The sequence below is a fragment of the Bufo bufo genome, chromosome 4 (assembly GCF_905171765.1).
Source record: "Bufo bufo chromosome 4, aBufBuf1.1, whole genome shotgun sequence".
Taxonomy (NCBI): Eukaryota; Metazoa; Chordata; class Amphibia; order Anura; family Bufonidae; genus Bufo; species Bufo bufo.
Window position 1 is genome coordinate 456553562 of NC_053392.1, and position 25232 is coordinate 456578793.

The 25232-nt window shown below is 48.8% G+C and overlaps 1 protein-coding gene across 1 annotated transcript; it reads left to right on the forward strand.

The window, feature by feature from the left end:
* Positions 1–534: 534 nt before the first annotated feature.
* Positions 535–25007, forward strand: LOC120997296 (protein Mis18-alpha-like). The gene is made up of 5 exons (XM_040427330.1): positions 535–716; positions 12825–12888; positions 14275–14397; positions 14471–14567; positions 24744–25007. The coding sequence occupies exons 1-5, from the start codon at positions 560–562 to the stop codon at positions 24822–24824; spliced, it is 522 nt and encodes a 173-aa protein (XP_040283264.1). The 5' UTR covers positions 535–559; the 3' UTR covers positions 24825–25007.
* The last annotated feature ends 225 nt before the right edge of the window (positions 25008–25232 follow it).

Here is a 25232-nt window from a genome sequence, read left to right on the forward strand (position 1 = left end):
AAAAAAATAGTGCATGCACTTTTTTGCGGCGCAGACAGAAAGCCCACAGAAGCACTACATAGTGCTTCCGTGGGGTTCCTTGCCTACGTTCCGCACCGACCTTCTAGATTGCGGACCCATTCAAGTGCGGTGCCAGAACAGCGGGAGCCGTATTTTACTGCTAATACGGGCCCGGCCGGCATACTGTTGTGTGCATGAGCCCTTACCCTGGTGACTGTTGCCAGCCTGAACATTAACATTGTAGTCGGTAATGTTATAGATATTTATAGATAGATATATAAAATATGCCCCTTTCTAGGTTTCAAAAACTCTCCTTATAATATATTCCTACAGAAAGTGAGCGTGGCCATTGCTTTGCAATCCCTCTGTCACAGCCCAGCTCAACCACGCTTATCAGGGCTCAGTGAGTCATGTGACCTGTGCAGCCTCGGCGCTCAGTGACGTCACGGTTACACGGTCATGTGACCTGTGCAGCCTCGGCGCTCAGTGACGTCACGGTTACACGGTCATGTGACCTGTGCGACTTTAGCGGGAATCGTGAAGCTTCTGCTGTGGAGAGATGGCGGCCGCCCACGGATTCACTTTTAAGCTGAGCAGCCTTTATCGCAGAGATGATGGCGGGGTCGTGTATTTGTGCGCCAACTGCCAGGTGCCTCTAGGAGACACAAACGACTGGAACGGCAAACTGCAGGCAGATAGTGTGGTCCTGCTGAAGGGTAGGGATGACAGAGCTGAGCTGGGTGTGGTGTTCTGGGGCCCCGGGGAGGGGCCACAGCGCTAGACTGAGCCGTATGTAACATTGCTAAGATAGCACTTCCCTCCTGGTGAGAGAAGGCGTCACCATCAATGTCAACACGATGTACTACCTCTGCTAGCAGCCATTGAAAGTGACCATTCCTTTTGTACTCCCAGAGAAGTGAAGCCTGCCCTGACTGTATAAGATACAGGCGCTGTATTCAGTGAACTCACCTTCCACTATTGTAGTTATGGCCCCGATCTGATATGTATAAAGAAGAGCACTTACCTACTCGCTTTTGTTCCGGCACCTGCTGCATCCGATCTGTCCTTAAGTGCACCTCTGCAGTGGTGACAGCTGAGGCCAGTAAACGGCTGCAGAGGTGCAAATGATGACAAACTGCACTTCTGGTCCCCAAATGACTGTCCTCGGCACTAGACCATATGGTGACACGGCCTATCTTTAGGCAGAGGATATAGATCTGTCCGATCCTGTGGTGGACGCAGATTACAAGGCACGCGAACGCACCAGTATCCAATTAACTCATTAGAGACTGATTGTGTATTCAGTTGGAACTGCCCGCCGGATCCGGCATTCCGGACGCAAACTGATGACATTTGTCAGACGGATCCGGATCCGTTTGACACATGCATTGGAGTACTGGATCAGTCTCTCCGGTGTCTTCTGGAAAAACTGATCCGGTATGAATTATTTTATTTTTTTGCATTTTTAAAGGAACGAAAGGCTGGATCCGTTTTGCCGGAACACTTAATGACGGATTCAGCAAGTGTTCAGGATTTTTGGCCGGTGAGAAAACTGCAGCATGCTGCAGTATTTTCTCAGTCCAAAAAACGTAAGAGGAACTGAACTGATGCATCCTGAACAGAATGCTCTCCATTCAGAATGCACGGGGATAAAGCTGATCAGTTCTTTTCATCAGGTATTGTGCCCCTAGGACGGAACTCATTACCGGAAAAGAAAAACGCTAGTGTGAAAGTACCCTACTCACGCTTTCCCTTTCCGCTATTGAGATACGTCATAGGATCTCAATAGCAGAGGAAAACGCTTCCATTTTGCCCCCATTCATTGTCAATGGGGGCGACACAGAATTGAACGGAGCTCACCAGAATGCATTGTGTTCCCATGACGCACACAAAACCGCAGCAGGCAGTGTTTGAGTGCGTTCTGGGATGCGGAGCAAGACAGATCCGTAAGTCAATGGGGACGGATCAGTTTTCTCGGACACTAAAGAAAACAGAGCCGTCACCCATTGACTTGCAGTGGTTTTAGAGACTGATCCGTCAGAGCTATTTTAGACATAACGGGAGGTTGTATTATCATGGCGGATCCCGCAAAAACGCTGGTGTGAAAATAGCCTTAGGCCTCATGCACACTGCCGTTGTTTTGGTCTGCATCCGAGCCGCCGTTTTGGCGGCTCGGATGCGGACCCATTCACTTCAATGGGGCCACAAAAGATGCGGACAGCACTCCGTGTGCTGTCCGCATCCTTTGCTCCGTTCCGTGGCCCCGCTAAAAAAAATACAATCTGTCCTATTCTTGTCCGTGCTTTGCAGACAAGAATAGGCATTTATATTGAAGGCTGTCCGTGCCGTTCCCCAAATTGCGGAACGCGCACGGACACAATCTGTTTTTTGCGGACCGCAAAACACACCTCGGTCGTGTGCATGAGGACTTAGTTGTAGAGTGGATTCAGCTTAGGCTCTTCATTGTGGTTTGTGTCAGAAACAGAAGGCAATGATGGGTCAGTCACACGACGTCCACCAACAGCATCCAGGTAAGGCAGTCAAGACTTTAAATATGATGCCTGCCCGCACCGCAGCGGGCACCTGGGGCTAGTGTCTGCGGTTGATGATAAAGTTGATTATATGCATTAGGCCCCTTTCACACGAGCGAGTTTTCCGTGTGGTTGCAATGTGTGACGTGAACGCATAGCACCAGCACTGAATCCTGACCCATTCATTTCAATGGGTCTGTGCTCATGAGCGTTTTTTTTCACGCATCAGTTCTGCGTTGCGTGAGAATCGCTGCATGTTCTATATTCTGCGTTTTTCACGCAGCCCTGGCCTAGGGTTGGGCGATATACCGGTATCACGATATACCGCGGTATTAAAAAAACGGCGATATGGCGATATCGCCCTTTCCTAAATACCGCGGTATTTCGTGACGTCATAGAAGCGGTCATGTGCGCTGACCGCTTCTAAATCTGCGGCCGCCCGCCCCAGCATGAACCGATACGGGACATTTGCAGAGTACTTGTACTCGTGCAAATGTCCCCGATACCTGCTGACCGCTTGCGGCAGCGCTCTTAGCAGTTCGGCCGGCGTGGGGGAGGGAAGGAATTCTGTGACTCGCATTCCCGGCACCCGACCTCTGAGAGGACGCGCAATTAACCCCTCAGGTGATCACAGCGTCCTCTCAGAGGTCGGGTGCCGGGAAAGTTCTTAAGTCCCTGCATTGGTGGCAGTGGGCCCCCCTCCTCCCTCCCTCACCAGTATTAATCATTGGAGGCCACAGGGTCCCCCTCCCCCCATCATTGGTGGCAGTTTGCAGTTCCGATCGGAGTCCCAGCAGTGTAATGCTGGGGCTCCGATCGGTTACCATGGTAGCCAGGACGCTACTGAAGCCCTGGCTGCCATGGTATGTTAGTGAGCAGCATTATACTCACGTGAGTCGTGGCCGCCGGGCGCTCCTTCTTCTCATAGGTCTGTGCGGCGCATTGCTAATGCTATAATGCATATGCATATGCCGCACAGACAGAAGAAGGAGCGCCCGGCGGCCACGACACACGTGAATATAATGCTGCTCACTAACATACCATGGCAGCCAGGGCTTCAGTAGCGTCCTGGCTACCATGGTAACCGATCGGAGCCCCAGCATTACACTGCTGGGACTCCGATCGGAACTGCAAACTGCCACCAATGATGGGGGGGAGGGGGACCCTGTGGCCTCCAATGATTAATACTGGGGAGGGAGGAGGGGGGCCCACTGCCACCAATGATGGGGGGTCGACCCTGTGGCCTCCAATGATTAATACTGGGGAGGGAGGAGGGGGGCCCACTGCCAACAATGATGGGGGGACGACCCTGTGGCCTCCAATGATTAATACTGGGGAGGGGGGGGGGCCCACTGCCACCAATGATGGGGGGACGACCCTGTGGCCTCCAATGATTAATACTGGGGAGGGGGGGGCCCACTGCCACCAATGATGGGAGGGGGACCCTGTGGCCACTGCCACCAATGATTAATACTAGGGGGTGGTGGTGGAGTTACCAGAGGGGGCTGATAAGAGGGAGAGGCTGGGAGGCACATGAGGGGCTGATCAGAGGCTGGGGGCTGTTTTTTGGACTTTTGGTCAGTGGTCACAAAATAAATGTGTTATTTATTTAATTGTTATAATTGGTATCAGTGAGTACTTAAATAAGAGTATCGGTACTCGGTCTAAAAAAAAATTGTATCGGGACATCCCTACTATAAACCACTCGTTCTGGTACAGAATTAACCCTGTAATGTTTTTGTTACTAGAAGTCAATTGACTAGTTACAGATACCCTAAATGGTGAAAAATGACATATAAAAGTATAACAATTAACGTCTCCTTGTGGCTGCCCCCATACAGTATACGGTAACGTCTCCTTGTGGCTGCCTGGCTGCCCCCATACAGTATAACGTCTCCTTGTGGCTGCCCCCATACAGTGTAATGTCTCCTTGTGGCTGCCCCCATACAGTATAACGTCTCCTTGTGGCTGCCCGGCTGCCACCATACAGTATAACGTCTCCTTGTGGCTGCCCCGGCTGCCCCCATACAGTGTAACGTCTCCTTGTGGCTGCCCCATACAGTATAACGTCTCCTTGTGGCTGCCCCATACAGTATAACGTCTCCTTGTGGCTGCCCCATACAGTATAACGGCTCCCTGTGGCTGCCCCATACAGTATAACGGCTCCCTGTGGCTGCCCCATACAGTATAACGGCTCCCTGTGGCTGCCCCATACAGTATAACGGCTCCCTGTGGCTGCCCCATACAGTATAACGGCTCCCTGTGGCTGCCCCATACAGTATAACGGCTCCCTGTGGCTGCCCCATACAGTATAACGGCTCCCTGTGGCTGCCCCATACAGTATAACGGCTCCCTGTGGCTGCCCCATACAGTATAACGGCTCCTTGTGGCCGCCCCATACAGTATAACGTCTCCTTGTGGCCGCCCCATACAGTATAACGTCTCCTTGTGGCCGCCCCATACAGTATAACGGCTCCTTGTGGCCGCCCCATACAGTGTAACGGCTCCTTGTGGCCCCCCATACAGTGTAACGTCTCCTTGTGGCTGCCCCCATACAGTATAACGTCTCCTTGTGGCTGCCCCCATACAGTGTAACGGCTCCTTGTGGCTGCCCCCATACAGTGTAACGTCTCCTTGTGGCTGCCCCCATACAGTATAACGTCTCCTTGTGGCTGCCCCCATACAGTATAACGGCTCCTTGTGGCTGCCCCCATACAGTATAACGGCTCCTTGTGGCCCCCCATACAGTGTAACGTCTCCTTGTGGCTGCCCCCATACAGTATAACGTCTCCTTGTGGCTGCCCCCATACAGTATAACGTCTCCTTGTGGCTGCCCCATACAGTATAACGTCTCCTTGTGGCTGCCCCCATACAGTATAACGTCTCCTTGTGGCTGCCCCCATACAGTATAACGGCTCCTTGTGGCTGCCCCCATACAGTATAACGTCTCCTTGTGGCTGCCCCCATACAGTGTAACGTCTCCTTGTGGCTGCCCCCATACAGTATAACGTCTCCTTGTGGCTGCCCCCATACAGTATAACGGCTCCTTGTGGCTGCCCCCATACAGTGTAACGTCTCCTTGTGGCTGCCCCCATACAGTATAACGGCTCCTTGTGGCTGCCCCCCATACAGTATAACGGCTCCTTGTGGCTGCCCCCATACAGTATAACGTCTCCTTATGGCTGCCCCCATACAGTGTAACGTCTCCTTGTGGCTGCCCCCATACAGTGTAACGGCTCCTTGTGGCTGCCCCCATACAGTGTAACGTCTCCTTGTGGCTGCCCCCATACAGTATAACGGCTCCTTGTGGCTGCCCCCATACAGTATAACGGCTCCTTGTGGCTGCCCCCCATACAGTATAACGTCTCCTTGTGGCCCCAAGTGTTTTTTTCTTCTAAATGGGCATTTATCGCGATATATATCGTTATCGCGATAAATTTCTTAATATCGTTATCGTGGGAATATTTTTGATATCGTCCAACCCTACCCTGGCCCCATAGAAGTGAATGGGGCTTCAGTAAAAAAACGCATTACATCTGGAAGCAAGTGCAGATGCAATGCGTTTTTCACTGATGGTAGCTAGGAGATGTTTGTAAACCTTTAATTTTTTTTTATCATGCGAGTGAAAAACGCATCAAAACGCATTGCACCCGCGCGGAAAAAACTGAACGCAATTATAGACAAAACTGACTGAACTTGCTTGCAAAAGGCCTCTTGCAGACGAGCGCGAGCGGATTAGGTCCGGGTGCGTTTAGTGAAAAATGCGCAATTTCGCAAGCAAGTTTAGTCAGTTTTGCCTGCAATTTCGTTCAGTTTTTATCACACGGGTGCAATGCGATTTAATGTGTTTTTCACGAGATAAAAAAACGAAATGTTTACAAACAACATCTCTTAGCAACCATCCGTTAAAAAACACATCGCATCTGCAATTGATTTTCACACAGCTCCATTCACTTCTATGCGGCCAGGGCTGCGTGAAAATCGCAGAATATAGAACATGCTGCGATTTTCACACAACACACAAGTGATGTGTGAAATCCAACGCACATGTGCACATCCCCATAGAAATGAATTGGTCTGGATTCAGTGCGGGTGCAATGCGTTTACCTCACGCATTGCACCCGCGCTGAATACTAGCTCGTGTAAAGGGGCCAAATGGATGGAGTTTTACTGAACGCATCCGGACCTAATCTGTCACGCTCGTGTGAAAGAGGCCTTAAAGTTTAAGTTAAAGACCAGGAGCACGCGCTCCCAGCCGTATCCGGTCTCCCCCGGCAAGGATCAGGGCAGCCAGAAGCAGTGTGCGACAGCCCCTGTATTCAGGATTGGTACTGGGATGCCGCACACAAGTTCCCCATAGGAACATAGGGGTTCATTTATTATCAGATATACATTACGTTTTGGCGTATATCTGGCGCAGATTGCAGTGCATAGGTTAATTGCACCACAATCTGCGACTTTAACCCCGCTCATGCAAGGTCTAAAAAAAAAACGGAGGGCGCAGTCTGTTTTATGCATAGAAAATGATCTTAATCTACGCCAGGAAGGGAGCTGTCTTATATTTGGACAGGCGGTGGATACCCCAAAGTTATGTAGAGGCCGGAGCCTCTACATGAGGGGAATTGAGACGGCATCTAAAAAGCCGGTCTTAATAAATTACCCCTATAGTGCATTTCTAATAGTAAAAAAAAAAGTAACATCATGGGCATTACCGCGTGTGAAAACGCCCATATTATTAAAAATATAAAAATATTTATCCCATCAGGGTACTTTCACACTTGCGGCAGAGGATTCCGGGAAACTGATGGCATTTGTCAGATGGATCCGTCTGACAAATACATTGAAATGCCGGATCTGTCTTTCCGGTGTCATCCAGAAAAACGGATCTGGTCAATTTTTTTTTGCATTGCGCAGACCGGAATGCTGGATCCGTTTTGCCGGAACACTTAATGACAGATCCGGCACTAATACACTTCGATGGAAATTAATGCCGGTTCCAGCAAGTGATCCGTTTTTTTGGCCGGAGATAAAACCGTAGCATGTGTCCTGAACAGTCAAAAAGACTGAACTGATGACATCCTGATGCATCCTGACCGGATTGCTCTCCATTCAGAATGCATGGGGATAAAACTGATCAGTTCTTTTCCGGTATTGAGCCCCTATAACGGAACTCAATGCTGGAAAGGAAGAACGCTAATGTGAAAGTACCCTAAGGCGAAATGGAAAAAAAGTCAAAATAGCCGATTCACTGTTCTTGGTTGCTTCACCTGCCACAAAAAAATTAAATAAAAAGTGATCAAAAAGCCTTGCACACACAAAAGTACAGACTGTCCCGCAAAAATGAGCTCCCACACAGCTCAGTACACATAAAACTAAACTAATGGGGGGTCAGAATATGGCAATACAAAGAAAAAAAAATTCCCTTACCAAAGTTTTAATATTTAAAAAAAACAACAACATACATATGTGGTATTGTTGTAATTGTCCCGCTTCAAACTACATTGTTTGCCATAATAAATGGTGCCATTATAAAGTGCAACTTTTCCCACAAAAAACAAGCCCTAATACGGCTATGTGTTTGGGAAAAAAAAAAAAAAAATATGGCTTTGGGAGGACTGGGAGTAAAAAATGAAAACCCAAAAAACGGAAAATGACCTGATCTTGAAAGGGTTAATGGCACATGTAATGGTATTGGAAGTATGTCAGTCACAGGAAATTCTCTGCTAACCTGCTGCTATTAGAGGCTGTTGTGTAGAATCTCTTAGGCTACTTTCACACTAGCGTTCGGAGCGGGTCCGTCTGATGTTTCATCAGACGGATCCGCTCCTATAATGCAAACGCTTGCATCCGTTCAGAACGGATCCGTTTGCATAACAGTTTATTTCAGATCTGATTTTTCACTTTGGAAAACTCTGATCCGACAGTATATTCTAAACACAGAAGCGTTCCCATTTAGAATATACTGAGAACTGTGTACATGACTGCTGCCTGGCAGATGCTGCCAGGCAGCAGGGGGCAGACCCCCCCCTCCTGTATTTAACTTATTGGTGGCCAGTGCGGCCCCCCCTCCCTCCCCAGTATTAATTGTAACCAGTGCGGCCCCCCTCCCTCTATATTCATCGGTGGCCAGTGCGGATATTAAATATGAGCAGTGCGGTCTCCCCCTCCCTCCCCAGTATTAAATATGAGCAGTGCGGTCTCCCCCTCCCTCCCCAGTATTAAATATGAGCAGTGCGGTCTCCCCCTCCCTCCCTCCCCAGTATTAAATATGAGCAGTGCGGTCTCCCCCCTCCCTCCCTCCCCAGTATTAAATATGAGCAGTGCGGCCTCCCCCTCCCTCTATTCATTGGTGGCCAGTGCGGATTCAAAGTATTGTGATCAGTGCGGCCTCTCCTCTCTCCCCCCCCCCCCCCCTTCCCATCATTGGTGGCAGCGGAGAGTACCAATTGGAGTCCCAGTTTAAATCGCTGGGGCTCCGATCGGTTACCATGGCAGCCAAGACGCTATTGCAGTCTTGGCTGCCATGGTTACTTAGCAACAAATAGAATCATTATACTTACCTGAAGAGCTGCGATCTATGTGACCGGCCGGGAGCTCCTCCTACTGGTAAGTGAAAGGTCTGTGCGGCGCATTGCCTATAGACCTGTCACTTACCAGTAGGAGGAGCTCCCGGCCGGTCACATAGATCGCAGCTCTTCAGGTAAGTATAATGCTGCTATTTGTTGCTAAGTAACCATGGCAGCCAAGACTGCAATAGCGTCTTGGCTGCCATGGTAACCGATCTGAGCCCCAGCGATTTAAACTGGGACTCCGATCGGTACTCTCCGCTGCCACCAATGATGGGGGGGGGGGGGGGGAGAGGCCGCACTGATCACAATACTTTGAATCCGCACTGGCCACCAATGAATAGAGGGAGGGGGAGGCCGCACTGCTCATATTTAATACTGGGGAGGGAGGGAGGGGGAGACCGCACTGCTCATATTTAATACTGGGGAGGGAGGGAGGGGGAGACCGCACTGCTCATATTTAATATCCGCACTGGCCACCGATGAATATAGAGGGAGGGGGGCCGCACTGGTTACAATTAATACTGGGGAGGGAGGGGGGGCCCGCACTGGCCACCAATAAGTTAAATACAGGAGGGGGGGGGGGTCTGCCCCCCTGCTGCCTGGCAGCACCTGCCAGGCAGCAGGGGGCAGTCATGTACACAGTTCTCAGTATATTCTAACTTGAAGCGTCCCCATCACCATGGGAACGCCTCTGTGTTAGAATATACTGTCGGATTTGAGTTTCACGATGTAACTCAAATCCGATGGTATATTCTAACATAGAGGCGTTCCCATGGTGATGGGGACGCTTCAAGTTAAAATATACCATCGGATTGGAGAAAACTCCGATCTGATGGTATAATCCTGACTTTACATTGAAAGTCAATGGGGGACGTATCCGTTTGAAATTGCACCATATTGTGTCAATGTCAAACGGATCCGTCCCCATTGACTTGCATTGTAAGTCTGGACGGATCCGTTTGGCTCCGCACGGCCAGGCGGACACGAAAACGCTGCAAGCTGCGTTCGGGTGTCCGCCTGCTGAGCGGAGCGGAGGCCAAACGGTGCCAAACTGATGCATTCTGAGCGGATCCGCATCCACTCAGAATGCATTGGGGCAGTACGGATCCGTTCGGGGCCGCTTGTGAGAGCCTTCAAACGGAACTCACAAGCGGAGCCCCGAACGCTAGTGTGAAAGTAGCCTTAGGCTACATGCAGGTGAATAGCGGCCGTCAGAAAAAGGAAGTGTCTTATTTTTAGCCGTGAAAACGGCCAGATGGACCCCATTGAAAACAATGGGACCATTTTTAACGGCCGCTTAGACAGTAGTACACCCGTCTAACAATCGTTAAAGACGGATACACTAGGACAGTGTGGTCTTTTAGGGGTTAAAAATAAATACTTGCCTCATCCACTTGCACATTGATACAAAGGACCTGCGCTCAGCATGATGTCACCACGCTATCATGCTGGGAGCACGCGGTGACGTCATCAAGCTGAGCGCTGGCCCTGTTCAATGAAGAGGGGAGCGGCTGCCTCTGTGCGCAAATGGGGGAAAATGAAACCTTACATCTGGGGGCATTATTCCAGGTGGGGGCCACTATGGGGACCACTGTACTGAGGGCACTGCAGGGATTGGGATTTTTATATATATATATATATTAGGGCTGCACGATATGGGAATTTTTTGCGATTAGGGCCCTAAAAATTGCGATAACGATATGCGATGCGATATTTTAAGGGAATTGTGCTAGAGGTCTATTTGCTTGGATTTTCCCATATGAGCCGCTGACGCGGCTGGGTATGACATAGTTATGGGGGATCTGTGGATGACGCTGTGTTGTGGGGGATCTGTGGATGACGCTGTGTTGTGGGGGATCTGTGGATGACGCTGTGTTGTGGGGGATCTGTGGATGACGCTGTGTTGTGGGGGATCTGTGGATGACGCTGTGTTGTGGGGGATCTGTGGATGACGCTGTGTTGTGGGGGATCTGTGGATGACGCTGTGTTGTGGGGGATCTGTGGATGACGCTGTGTTGTGGGGGATCTGTGGATGACGCTGTGTTGTGGGGGATCTGTGGATGACGCTGTGTTGTGGGGGATCTGTGGATGACGCTGTGTTGTGGGGGATCTGTGGATGACGCTGTGTTGTGGGGGATCTGTGGATGACGCTGTGTTGTGGGGGATCTGTGGATGACGCTGTGTTGTGGGGGATCTGTGGATGACGCTGTGTTGTGGGGGATCTGTGGATGACGCTGTGTTGTGGGGGATCTGTGGATGACGCTGTGTTGTGGGGGATCTGTGGATGACGCTGTGTTGTGGGGGATCTGTGGATGACGCTGTGTTGTGGGGGATCTGTGGATGACGCTGTGTTGTGGGGGATGTGTGCTATAACACATAGGGCCATGAGGGGGGGGGGGCAGCATAAGACATATAGCATCTTATGCTGGTCCCCCTCATGGCCCTATGTGTCCCCTCATTTGTCCTAAACTGCGCACATAACTGGCTTTGTGTTAAGTATTTTACTAGTGTGTGAAACAATCTCTCTCCTATTGATAACATGGCCAGCCTCTGTACTCACTGTCACTATGAATGCACTGCAGCGAACGGCAGCGAGCTGGCCGGTGCGTGACTGACGTCACTTAGTAACGCTTCTCCCACTTCACGAAGCAGGAGCGTTACTAAGTGACGTCAGTCACCGGCCGGCCCGCTCGCTGCCGTTCGCTGCAGTGCATTGTATTCATCGTGACAGTGAGTACAGAGGCGGCCATGTTATCAAAAGGAGAGAGATTGTTTCACACGCTAGTAAAATACTTTACACGCAAAGCCAGTTATGTGCGCGGGGCCCCTTCATATATAATCGCGGCATTTTCGGGTCGGCCAAATCGCCATATCGCATTTGCCGATTATTGCGATTCGATTATTTTTTCGATTTATCGTGCAGCCCTAATATATATATATATATATATATATATGTGTAAGCCAATGAATGTGTAAGCCAATGAAATTCACCAGCCATGAAAAACGTATGCAAAATTAAAAACTGATAGACGGACAGAAAATGGATGCAAAAATGGCTATGAAAAACTGACAGTAAGTAGCCTTAGGATCTTCCTTGTAATAAAGCAAGTGTCTATGAGAGAAGGCCCATGTGACTTGATGTGGCATTTTCCCTGAACAGGTCGCTGTATCGCTGCGCACACATTAGACCCTAAAAAATCTCGATCAAGCCCTCCAGCGTCGCTGTTCTGGTCCTCCTGCCACTGACTATAGGCTTGAGCGAACCGAGCTTCGGATCATAGATCTAAAGTCGATTTGTACGGAATCATAGATCTAAAGTCGATTTGTACGGAAACGGCATTAATAATAAAGTTTTTTGAATGTTTGGGATCGATGTTCTCGAGCCTAGTTAACAACCTGGAGCGGTGACGTGTCGGTATACAGGGATGGGCTGCAGTGGTCATGTACCGTACACCAGCACAGAAAGGGGTGAATAGAACACCAATTTAACTATCGGTACAGGGCTAACTGCCGGCAGGGATCTCTTGTTCTAGTGGTTGGACCAGTGACCATCACATTTCGATGGTAAATCCTTGTGACTTCCCATATGGAAGACCGCACAAAGCAAGCACCCCATTCATTTGATACGTGCATTTTGGGTGACTCCTCTGTTGTGCCCGCTTTGTAATGACCCTCTGGCATAGCCCACCAGTTTACATGCCCTCGTTTGTCTGTTTCTCCACAGCTGTTTCAGAGTTTGTAAAATGTGACAAAATGACGAGATCCAGTGATCCCGACCATGCCGGCAGGTATGTCTCTCTGCAGGTACTTTTTTCTCCGTTATGCTGCAGAAAGGGTACTCTTTACACCACTTGACAACACTTGACTCCCGTCTGTGCTGGAGTGAAGAGTGGGCACAAGAAGCATTTCTCTTAGGCCCCTTTGACACGAGCGAGTATTCCGCACGGATGCGATGCGTGAGTTGAACGCATTGCACCCGCACTGAATACCGACCCATTAATTTCTATGGGGCTGTTCACATGAGCGGTGATCACTTGTGCGTTGCGTGAAAATCGCAGCATGCTCCTCTTTGTGCGTTTTTTCACGTAACGCAGGCCCCATAGAAATGAATGGGGTTGCGTGAAAATCGTGAAAAAGTGAAAGTGCGGATGCGGTGCGATTTTCACGCACGGTTGCTAGGAGACCCGATCATTATTATTTTCCCTATAACATGGTTATAAGGGAAAATAATAGCATTCTGAATACAGAATGCATAGTAAAACATTGCTGGAGGGGTTAAAAAAATAATAATAATAATTTAACTCACCTTAGTCCACTTGATCGCGGCCCGGCATCTCCTTCTGTCTCCTTTGCTGAACAGCACCTGTGGTGACGTCACTCCGGTCATCACATGATCTTTTACCATGGTGATGGATCATGTGATGACCGGAATGACGTCACCAAAGGTCCTGTTGCTGCACAGAGATCAGATGAAGACAGAAGGAGATGCCGTCATCGCGATCAAGTGGATTAAGGTGTTAAATTATTATTATTATTTTTTTTAACCCCTCCAGCGATGTTTTACTATGCATTCCGTATTCATAATGCTATTATTTTCCCTTATAACCATGTTATAAGGGAAAATAATAAAATCTACAGAACACCGATCCCAAGCCCGAACTTCTGTGAAGAAGTTTGGGTACCAAACATGCGCGATTTTTCTCACGTGAGTGCAAAACGCATTACAATGTTTTGCACTCGTGCGGAAAAATTGCGGGTGTTCCCGCAACGCACCCGCACATTTTCCCGCAACGCCCGTGTGAAAGAGGCCTTAGAGGATCTGTCCAGCATTACACAGAGCACTGATTTATGAATGGGCAGTGTGTAATGTTTTTAAAGGGGTCTTCCTGATCCTAACATACTTTAGGATAGGTCATCAATAGGAGATTGTGGGGAGGAGCTGGGACACCAGCATTGCTCAGTCTCCAGCGCTATGCTGTTCTAGCTCAATACGCTGCTTACATCTAAGCTGATCTCAGGAGGGTATCCCCAGGGCGACATTTGTGATCTACTTATTGTCAAGGGAACTGTCTGACAAGTAACAATTGACCAAAGCACAGAACCCCTTTAATTCCCCCCCCCCCCCCTGCTTCGCATAGAACGCTAAAATGACTTTTCTTCCTTTCCCATTGTAGCAAGTATCATCCCCTGTACTGCAGTAACTGTGACAGCCCACTTGGCAGGTTTTACTTTGATACACCACCACATCTGATCAACAAGCTGAATCTCTACAACATTGACAGCACTGCGGTTAAAGAGTAAGCTCTAAGTCACATTGGACTGAGAGATCCCTAGATGGTCCACAATGTAACAGTGTCTTCTTTCTTCTAGATACACATTGGGAGAGGATCTTCATGCCATGATCCCTGCCTCTGAAGCCCCACTCACCCTCGAGACATGTCAGTATTTTGATGAAGAATTTAAAAAGGTGGTTATTAACTTACTAGTTTGATATCAAACCTTTCCCTCAAAGGTCCCCACACAGATAGTCAGTGTGTTGTGCCCGACCTCTCTCCATGACTGGCTGTTCTAATATCTGGGGGCACCTGAATGGAAACTACAGACTCCAGCGCTTGTGGATCAGACTTGCTTTATTAGTTACAAAGCAGAAGACATTTCGGGGACACAGACCCTTCTTCAGACTCATGTGGAAATCAGATTTGATCCACCACTGGATGAGCGATGGAGTCCACTGTGGTACTCTGAGGTTCCCCCAGATATTGCTGTATACAGGTTCCCACATCTGGATTCACACAGTGATGGCAACTGGACACCTACTGCTGGTCATCGTCCAGAAACTGATTGTTTAGTGATTGTGGCTTCTCACAACCTGAGAAGGTGAGAGCAATACTTTAAAGCTATATGCCACCACTGTCTGATAGCTGCGGGTCCCACCTCTGGGACACGCAGCGATTTCTAAAATGGAGTTCACAATGTGAAGGAGGGCAGACCACGCATTGCTATGGTGTGCTGTAAATAGCCGAGCAGTGCACTCAACTGTTTTCAGAGGTCCCATAGAAATGAATGGACTTCTATGGGACCGACGGAAATGGCCAAGTGAACGCTCAGCTATTTTCAGCAGTCTGATAGGAATAAATGGAGAGCAGACATTTTAGAGATGGCTATGGGACCCGCAGCTATTAGACATTGGTGTCATATCCTAGTGACACAAGCTCCAAGTGTTCTGATTCTGTTGGCATAACCCCACTATACTGCATGTAGCGCCCAGTGCTGTATTTTATCCTCTTTCTAGTATCAAGAGCGATTCTAATGGTGAAGAAGTTGTGCACGGCACACTGACTGTGCTTTGGCTTCCCTTTTCATGGGACAACCCTATATAAAACCAGAATTCCCACATAGGTTAAATGAAAACGGGCCTTCTATGCTAAATAACCCTCTAAACATGTCCCTACATCTGTGGAGTTGTGTACACAGTCTCATATTAGTAATATACTAATTAGGCTTGAGCGAATCAAGCTTCGGATCATAGATCCTAATGCCGTTTCTGTACAGCATTAAAATGTATTGGTTCTGTGAAGCCAAACTTCATATCGCCTGAAGTCACGTGAGACTTCGGTGAACGACTTTGGTGGATTACTACAGTATTCCTATCTGCCTATTTAAGAACTATTTAAAATAGGAATCCCAAGTGGGCTTTGGTACCAAGGTACCAGCCAATACCAAAGCCCACTTCGGATTCCTATTTTAAATAGTTTTTAACCCTTTCTACCCCGGAGGTTTTTTGTTTTTGCGTTTTCGTTTCGCGCTCCCTGCCTTCCCAGAGCCATAACTTTATTTGTCTGTTCACATGACCATATGAGGGCTTGTTTTTTACAAGTTGTACTTTCCAACACTACCATTTAATATTGCATGTGATGTAGTGGGAAGCGGGAACAAAAATTCCAAATGGGGTGAAATTGCAAATAAAAACACAATTCCACCACAGTTTTACGTTTTTTTTTCCAGGACGTCCTCCATGACAGCACCCATGGAGGATGTCCTATTGGCTTCTGTTGGGACAGAAAGAGAGACAGTTTAAAAGGCCCCTCCCCCCTCTCCAGTGTTCTTCCTGTCCCTACTGGGATAGGGGGAGTGAGACAGACTCCCGCCTATTGAGTTAGGTAGGGAATGGGGCGAGTCTGGTCGGGGGGTGCTTACCTCTCCTCTTCAGACTCATGCAGCCCCTTAACCAGCACCCCTCTGGGAAGTGGTCCCCTGGTTTAGTCCCCGGTACCTTCTCATGGCCGCAGGGATCGGGGACGCCGTTGCCGCTTCTCCTTTCAGTGAGCTCTGGGCTCGGCAGCGGCTCCTGCGCTCCCCTGCCTGCGCTAGGCCTGGATTGCCGAGCGCTCCCACGTGACCGGAAGCCTACTCGCGTCACCGGAAGCATGAAGGCGGCGCGCATCGGCATGCTTAAGACCTCTGCATCAGGAGGTCTCTCATGTCTAGGGGGTTGACTCTTCCTTGGAATGAGTCCCCCCGTGAAGATCAGGAGGAGGCGGAGCCAGGCGGTGACGGGCGGACCGGTAAGTATGACCCTATTTAAATGTCTGATGGCAACCTGGTGAGGTTGCATCATGGAGGTCCAGGCGTATAACAAGCAGGAGACTTGCTCAGACTCCCCCGTCCAGGCCCCTGTAAGTAGCTCCTTTATAGGCTTAGGCAGGGGTTTATGGGAAACTACGACACTAAAAACAGTCTCTACTCCGTTTCCCCCTAGACCACAAAGGAGTCAGGGCACAAATCTCATGGAGACCCAAAAAAGAAGGGAAGAAAGTGTGCGACCTGCCAAACAAGGCTTCTGGAGCCATATAAAAAAACCTTTATGTCCAGAATGCCTTTCCAAAATTCTTAAGGACGAACGGTCATCTCTACTCTCTGATTTGAGAGCTATTCTAAGAGAGGATGTACAGGCGGCAACCTCAGACAAGAACCCAGACCCAGTACCACCCCCCCCCCCTCCAAAAGAACCAGGATCCAGTTTGACTCTGATTCAGAGGAAGAGGGATTATGTGGTTCAGATGAAATGGAAGATGAGGGCTCAGTGTCCTATCCTCAGGAAGAACAGAGAAGATATTTCTTTTCGTCCGAGGATCTAGACCCCCTACTCACCGCTATAAGACAAACCATGGCTATTGAGGAGGAGGAACAGGCGCGCTTCCTTGAGGACGAGATGTTTGGCGGCCTAAAAGTCAGGAAAAGAAAGGTCTTCCATAGGGCTGCACGATATGGGAATTTTGTGCGATTGCGATTAGGGCCCTAAAAATTGCGATAACGATGTGCGTTGCGATATTTTAAGGGAATTGTGCTAGAGGTCTATTTGCTTGGATTTTCCCATATGAGCCGCTGACGCGGCTGGGTATGACATAGTTATGGGGGATCTGTGGATGACGCTGTGTTGTGGGGGATCTGTGGATGACGCTGTGTTGTGGGGGATCTGTGGATGACGCTGTGTTGTGGGGGATCTGTGGATGACGCTGTGTTGTGGGGGATCTGTGGATGACGCTGTGTTGTGGGGGATCTGTGGATGACGCTGTGTTGTGGGGGATCTGTGGATGACGCTGTGTTGTGGGGGATCTGTGGAGGACGCTGTGTTGTGGGGGATGTGTGCTATAACACATAGGGCCATGAAGGGGGGGGGGCAGCATAAGACATATAGCATCTTATGCTGGTCCCCCTCATGGCCCTATGTGTCCCCTCATGTGTCCTAAACTGCGCACATAACTGGCTTTGTGTTAAGTATTTTACTAGTGTGTGAAACAAGCTCTCTCCTATTGATAACAGGTCCAGCCTCTGTACTCACTGTCACTATGAATGCACTGCAGCGAGCTGGCCGGCGCGTGACCACTTAGTAACGCTCCTCCCACTTCAGGAAGCAGGAGCGTTACTAAGTGACGTCAGTCACGCGCCGGCCGGGCCGCTCGCTGCAGTGCATTCATCGTGACAGTGAGTACAGAGGCTGGACCTGTTATCAAAAGGAGAGAGATTGTTTCACACACTAGTAAAATACTTAACACAAAGCCAGTGGATGTTAAGTATTTTACACTAGTAAAATACTTAACACAAAGCCAGTTATGTGCGCGGGGCCCCTTCATATATAATCGCGGCATTTTCGGGTCGGCCAAATCGCCATATCGCATTTGCCGATTATCGCGATTCGATTATTTTTTCGATTTATCGTGCAGCCCTAGTCTTCCCTGTAAATAAAAACTTAAAGGACCTCATTACAGAAGAATGGGCAGATGGAGAAAAGAAACTCTTCATTCACAAAGAATTTAAAAACAGGCTGCGCTTTGATCCGACGGACACTAAACTCTGGGACAAGGTCCCGAAAGTAGATGTCCAAGTGGCCAAAGTAGTGAAGAAGACCTCAATTCCGTTTGAGGATTCGTCGCAGCTAATGGATCCCATGGATAGGAAGTTGGATGGTTTACTGGGGCGGCTGCAATTAATACTAACATCGCTGCCACTTCAGCCTCCAGAGCCTTAGTCCTATGGATAAATCAGCTGGAGAATCACCTCAGGGCTAAGACATCCAGGGAAGAGATCCTAGAGTCACTCCCTTTGCTAAAGATGGCCTCAAGCTTTCTGGCTGACGCCTCAGCGGAATCTATTAGATTCGCAGCTAAGTCGCAGTCACAGACTAACGCTGCTAGATGTGCCCTCTGGCTTAAGTCCTGGTCTGGAGATGTGGCGTCTAAAAACAGACTCTGCTCTATACCCTTCTCTGGCTCCTTTATGTTCGGCCCAGTCTTGGACTCCATCCTCCAAAATGCGGCTGATAACAAAAAAGGTTTTCCTGAAGAAAAATAAAAAAAAACGCAGCCCTTTCGTAGAGCCTCTAGCCAGGGCCAGACTAAGTCTTATAGAGGGAAAGGTAAATCAGGTCGTTGGAGCTACCCCAAAGGGGGTAGGGGGAGGGAATTCCTCTTCAACCCCAATACCAGCACTGGGAAACAATGACGCCAGACCGGTAGGGGGGAGACTTCGTCACTTTTGGGAAAATTGGAAGCAAGTCACCCACAATCAGTGGTTTCTGGACTCCATCAGGGACAGCTTCAGGATAGATTTCCGAAGTCCTCCCCCACAAACCTTCCAGTTGACTCACTTCGAATCTCCTCTCCTTCAACAACAACTTTTGTCGGACGTACAAAAACTTCTGGTTCTTGGAGCCATCACCCAGGTCCCTCTTCCCCAGCAATTCACAGGGCACTACTGAAGACTATTTTTTGTGAAAAAAACCGGACGGGTCGGCAAGGACTATCATCAATTTAAAATCTCTAAACAAGTGGGCGACCTACTACACGTTCAAGAAGGACTCAATAAGGTCCACTTCTCCATTGATCCCGCCAGGTGCTCTCCTTTGCACATTGGGTCTCAAGGATGCGTACTTCCATATCCCCATACATCTACAACATCAGCAGTACCTAAGATTTGCGGTCAAGTGCAAGGAGGAGATTCGTCATTACCAATTCCAGTGCCTGCCGTTCGGAATTTCATCTGCTTCCCCCGTCTCTTTACAAAGATAGTTTCAGAGATTATGGCCTATCTTCGCCAGAGTCTGATTACAATTGTGCCCTAATTGGACGATTTTCTGCTGATAGCAGACTCAGTACAAAAGCTGGATGGGGACATCCATCAGACTTTGTCCCTATTCAAAGACCTGGGGTGGATTATAAATTATCAGAAATCGGACCTAGTACCGGACACGAGGAAAGAATTCCTGGGGACTCTCCTGGACATGAGGACACAGCACTCCTTTCTGCCGGTGAGGAAACAGATCAATATAAGAGAAAGGATGGAGTTGTTCAAAAGAAAGAGAACCCACTCACTAAGAGAGGCAATGCAGATACTGGGGCTAATGACCTCCTGTATTTCAATTATACCTTGGGCCCAGTTTCACTCCAGGACCCTCCAGGAGGCAGTTTTGACATCCTGGGACAGAGACCACTGCTCTCTCAACTCTAAGATTAAGCTGCCAAACAGAGTTCTGAACTCTCTGTCCTGGTGGCTAGAACCCGAGAATTTGGAGAAGGGGGTCCCGTGGAATATGACCAGCCATAACCGTTACCACGGACGCAAGTCTCAGTGGCTGGGGGGGGTCATGTAAGCCAACATCTCTTCCAGGGTTTGTGGGTCCTTCAGGACAGAATAAAGTTCTCAAATTACCTGGAACTGAAGGCAGTGCTGAGGACACAGAGAGCAGCCAAGCACCTTCTCCAAGGTCAGCATGTCAGAATACTATCAGACAATATAACGACGGTATGTTATCTGAAAAGACAGGGCGGAACCAGATGCCCGCTCCTTCAAGGTCTAGCGGGTCAAATCTTCACATGGGCAGAGATGTAAGTTCTGTCCATTTCAGCGACCCATTTGAAAGGATCTCAAAACTCCAGAGCCGACTTCCTAAGACGGCACAGAATTGACGCGGGGGAATGGAGCCTGAACAAACAAGTTTTCCAACAGATCTGCCAGGTATGGGGCCAACCAGGGATAGATCTCTTCGCGTCCAGAGAAAACTCACAGCTGGACTGTTTCTACTCGCTAAGCCCCAGTGGCAGTAGACGCCCTAGCCCAGAATTGGGATATGAAGCTGGCATACGCCTTTCCTCCATTGCCTCTAATCCCGGCAGTCTTAAAGAAGATGAGGACCAGCTCTACCACTCTGATCCTGATAGAGCCAGACTGGCCCAAGAGAGCCTGGTACCCTATCTTAAAGGAGATGTCAATCGGAGATCCGTTTCCCCTTCCATACAGGAGAGACCTGTTGACGCAGGGGCCGCTGGAGCATCCCAATCTCAACAAACTGAGACTGGCTGCCTGTATCCTGAGAGGCAGACCCTGAGGAAGAAGGGTCTATCTGATCAGGACATATCAACCCTGCAACAGAGCCGTAAACCAGTAACTTCGGCCATATATTTTAAAATATGGAAAAGGTTCTCATCTTGGCTAGCCCAAAATCACCCAGGGACTGAAAATCTGTCCATAGGCTACATACTAGATTTCCTCCAGAGAGGGTTTGATCTAGGTTTAAAACCCAGCACACTCAAGGTGCAGATCTCGGCCTTAAGTAGTTGCTTAGACTTTCCCTTAGCAGAACACAGGTGGGTTAAGAGGTTTATCAGGGCAGTTTCCAGAATGCAGCCCACCTTAAGACAGACTGTTCCCACATGGGACTTAAAGGGAACCTGTCACCATGATTTTGCGCATAGAGCTGGGGACATGGGCGGCTAGATGGCCGCTAGCACATCTGCAGTACCCAGGTCCCACAGCTCTCTGCGCTTTTGTTGTGTTAAAAAACTGTTTTGAGTGATATGCAAATTACGTGATATGAGTCCTGTAGCCGGAGATGAGTCAAGCCGGAAAGGAGCCCAGCACCGCCCCGCGTCCTCCGATTCTCCTCCTTGCCGGCTGACGTCACAGAGCTGGAGCGCCGAAATCTCGCGATGAGCTAGCGCATGCGTAGTTCGTTCCCTGTGCTGATGCCAGCACAGGGAATGAACATGATGCCGACACTGCGCATGCGCTAGCTCGCGCATCGCGAGATTTCGGCGCTCCAGCTCTGTGACGTCAGCCAGCAAGGAGGAGAATCGGAGGACGCGGGGCGGTGCGGGGCTCCTTTCCGCTTGACTCATCTCCGGCTACAGGACTCATATCACGTAATTTGCATATTGATCAAAACTGTTTTTTAACACAATAAAAGCGCAGAGAGCTGTGGGACCTGGGTACTGCAGATGTGCTAGTGGCCATCTAGCAGCCCATGTCCCCAGCTCTATGCCAAAATCATGGTGACAGGTTCCCTTTAAATGTAGTACTGAACAGCTTATGTAATTCTCCCTTTGAACCCGTTGAGAATATATCTGACAAATTTCTATCCTTCAAGACAGTATTTCTAATAGCTATTACTACCGCCCGTAGGATAGGCGAGATACAGGCCCTGTCATTTAGGGAACCCTTTTTGAAGGTCCTAGCTGATGGGATAGTTCTTAAATTGGATCATTCCTTTTTACCCAAGGTTGTTTCAGTGTTTCACAGAGAACAGGAGATAATACTTCCTTCATTTTGTACCGCTCCCAAAAACATACAGGAGGAACGGTTCCACTGTCTGGATGTGAGAAGAGCAGTTCTCGCCTACATCGAGCGGACGAAACCTTGGAGAAAATCACCAAACCTCTTCATCCAATTCGGTGGTAGAAACAAAGGATGCAAAGCCTCAAAAACCTCCTTAGCCCGCTGGATCAAGGAGACCATCAGGGAATGTTATAGACTACAGGACTTGTCTTGCCCCATATCTTTGAGGGCTCATTCTACCAGAGCCATGGCTACAATCTGGGCAGAAAAAGCAGGAGCGTCCATTGATCAGATCTGCAAAGCCGCAACCTGGTCTTCCTCCACTACTTTTGTCAGACATTACAGACTAGACTCAGTGGCCAATCAGGACTTCGCTTTTGGCCGTAAAGTCCTGCAGGCAGTGGTCCCCTCCCCCTAAGATTACGTTCTAAGTTGTTAGTTCTCCATGGGTGCTGTCATGGAGGACGTCCTGGAAACATATATTTAGTTTACCAGTAAATTGGTTTCCAGGAGTCCGGAATGACAGCACCCAGTATTGCCCCCCCTTTTTTTTTCTTGTACGGTATTGCTTGTACTGCTACTGTATACAGTGTGAATTAACATTGTTCTCAGAATAAAGATGTGGCATCCTATCCGGTGTAATAAGTTATAAGAACACTGGAGAGAGGGGGTGGGGATGGGCCTTTTAAACTGTCTCTCTTCCTGTCCCAACAGAAGCCAATAGGACATCCTCCATGGGTGCTGTCATTCCGGACTCCTGGAAAGCAATTTACCGGTAAACTAAATATATGTTTTATTTACGTTTGATTTGCGATAAAATTGACCACTTACTTCTACATTACAGGTCAGTACGAATCCGGCGATACCTTATATGTATAGTTTTTCTTGCGTTAATAATAAAGTGGGATTTTTTATTTATTTTTTCGTTGCCATATTTTTACCCCTATAACTTTTTTGTAATTATGTGTACGGAGCTGTATGGGGGCTCATTTTTTGCGGGGCGATATGAACTTTTCATTGATACCATGTGTGTGTGTGTGACTTTTTGATCACTTTTAAAAATTTTTGTAGAAAATGAAGCGACCAAAAACGGCGACTCGTTTTGCTATTTGCCGTATGGTGAATATATCTTTATACTATGGGCGTTTTTGCACATCGCGACACCCATGATGTGTATTTTTTTTTTTTTATTTCTTTTTAGTTCTTTTAGGGTACTTTCACATTAGCGGCAGGACGGATCCGACAGGCTGTTCACCTTGTCGGATCCGTCCTGCCGCTATTTTGCTGTGCCGCCGCTCCGTCCCCATTGACTATAATGGGGACGGGGGTGGAGCTCCTGCGCGGTGAAAGGCCGCCGGACTAAAAAGTCGGACATGCAGTACTTTTAGTCCGGCGGCCTCTCGCCGTGCTGCGCCAGAGCCCCGCCCCATCCCCATTATAGTCAATGGGGACGGACCGACAGTCCGGCGGCACGAAGAAATAGCAGGAAGGATCCGACAGGGTGAACAGCCTGTTGAATCCGTCCTGCCGCTAGTGTGAAAGTACCCTTATTTTTATGTTGGGAAAAGGAGGCAAGGGCTGCTGCACACAAGCTCCGGATCCTCCGATCGCTGCACAGGGGGTGCCCGAGCATCACAGGAAGCGCGCGCTTCTGGTGTTTCACGTGCTCAGATGCTGTGGTCAGGATTAAAAGGGGTTAAATGTCAGCGATCTGCATTACTGCCGGTTGCGGACATTAGCCACGGGTGTCACCCGCCGCTATGGCACCCACTCCGCTCAGGAGCGGGTGCCATCTTTAAATACCCAGCCAGCGCCGTACTAGTACGGCGCTGGTTGAGAAAGGGTTAAATACGCAGATATGAATACAGTAGTAATTCACCGAAATCTTGTGCGACTTCGGCTGAGACGAAGTTTGACTTCATGGCGCCCCATACATTTTAATGCTTTAACAGTATTAAAACTGAAGTTTTTGAACGAATCGACTTCGGGTCTATGATCCGAAGCTCGATTCGCTCAAGATTATTAGTAATACACAACTAACACCTACTGTATATTAAATACTTTTTAAGTATATTATTTTCATGTCTGTCTCACTTCAGCAAGTGGTATTTATCATGTAGAGAAAGTTAAAACAAGGCACTTACTAATGTATTGTGATTGTCCATATCCATATGTTCATTTTTCCATCACATTATACATTACTTGTTTCCTAGGGTTACCACCACCCTGTAATCCAGCAGCGGCGGTCAAGCTTGCACACTATAGGAAAAAACAGTGTTGCCTCTGGTGCCCAATACCGTGGGAGCGTACATAGACACGCCTGTGCAGCATCTCCTGTCCCAGCCACTTTGTATCTGCTCTGCAGCAGTGGCCGTAACCCCTGGATACGAGCCGTGTATAATGTGATGGAAAAATGATCCAAGCCATCAAAGGGAGCAATATGGACAATCACAATACATTAGTAAGTTTAATGTTATTTATTTTGTCTGGTTAATGAATACTATTCTGTTTTTCTCTTTTGTCTTATATTCAGCAACATGTACTTCTAGAAATGTTACAGGAGAAATTGTGCAAGCTGGGAAATAGAGTTTTGTCTCCTGAGCTGGATTCCTGAGAGTACAAGATGACCCCTTGGGCACCATATAGAAGCCCTGCCGTTTCAGTGGCAGCACGCTGGCATACTTCCATGGGTAAGGCCTCATGCACATGACCGTTTTTCGGGTCCGCATCCGAGCCGCAGTGTTTGCGGCTCGGGTGAGGACCCATTCGCTTCAATGGGGCCGCAAAAGATGCAGACAGCACTCAGTGTGCTGTCCGCATCCTTTGCTCCGTTCCGTGGCCCCGCAAAATTTTTTTAACATGTCCTATTTTTGTCCATTTTGCAGACAAGAATAGGAATTTCTACAATGGGCCGCCCGTTCCGCAAATTGCGGAAGGCACACGGGCGGCTTCCGTTTTTTGCGGACTGCAAAAAAACAGAACGGTTGAGTGCATGTAGCCTAATTAGTGACCTGATATAGGC

Excerpts from the sequence above, each read along its gene's own strand:
- LOC120997296 (XM_040427330.1), top strand. The coding sequence starts at position 560 with ATGGCGGCCGCCCACGGATTCACTTTTAAGCTGAGCAGCCTTTATCGC. Across the intron at positions 717-12,824 it reads TAGTGTGGTCCTGCTGAAGG|CTGTTTCAGAGTTTGTAAAA; the intron begins GTAGGGATGACA and ends GTTTCTCCACAG. Across the intron at positions 14,568-24,743 it reads TTGATGAAGAATTTAAAAAG|CAACATGTACTTCTAGAAAT; the intron begins GTGGTTATTAAC and ends TCTTATATTCAG.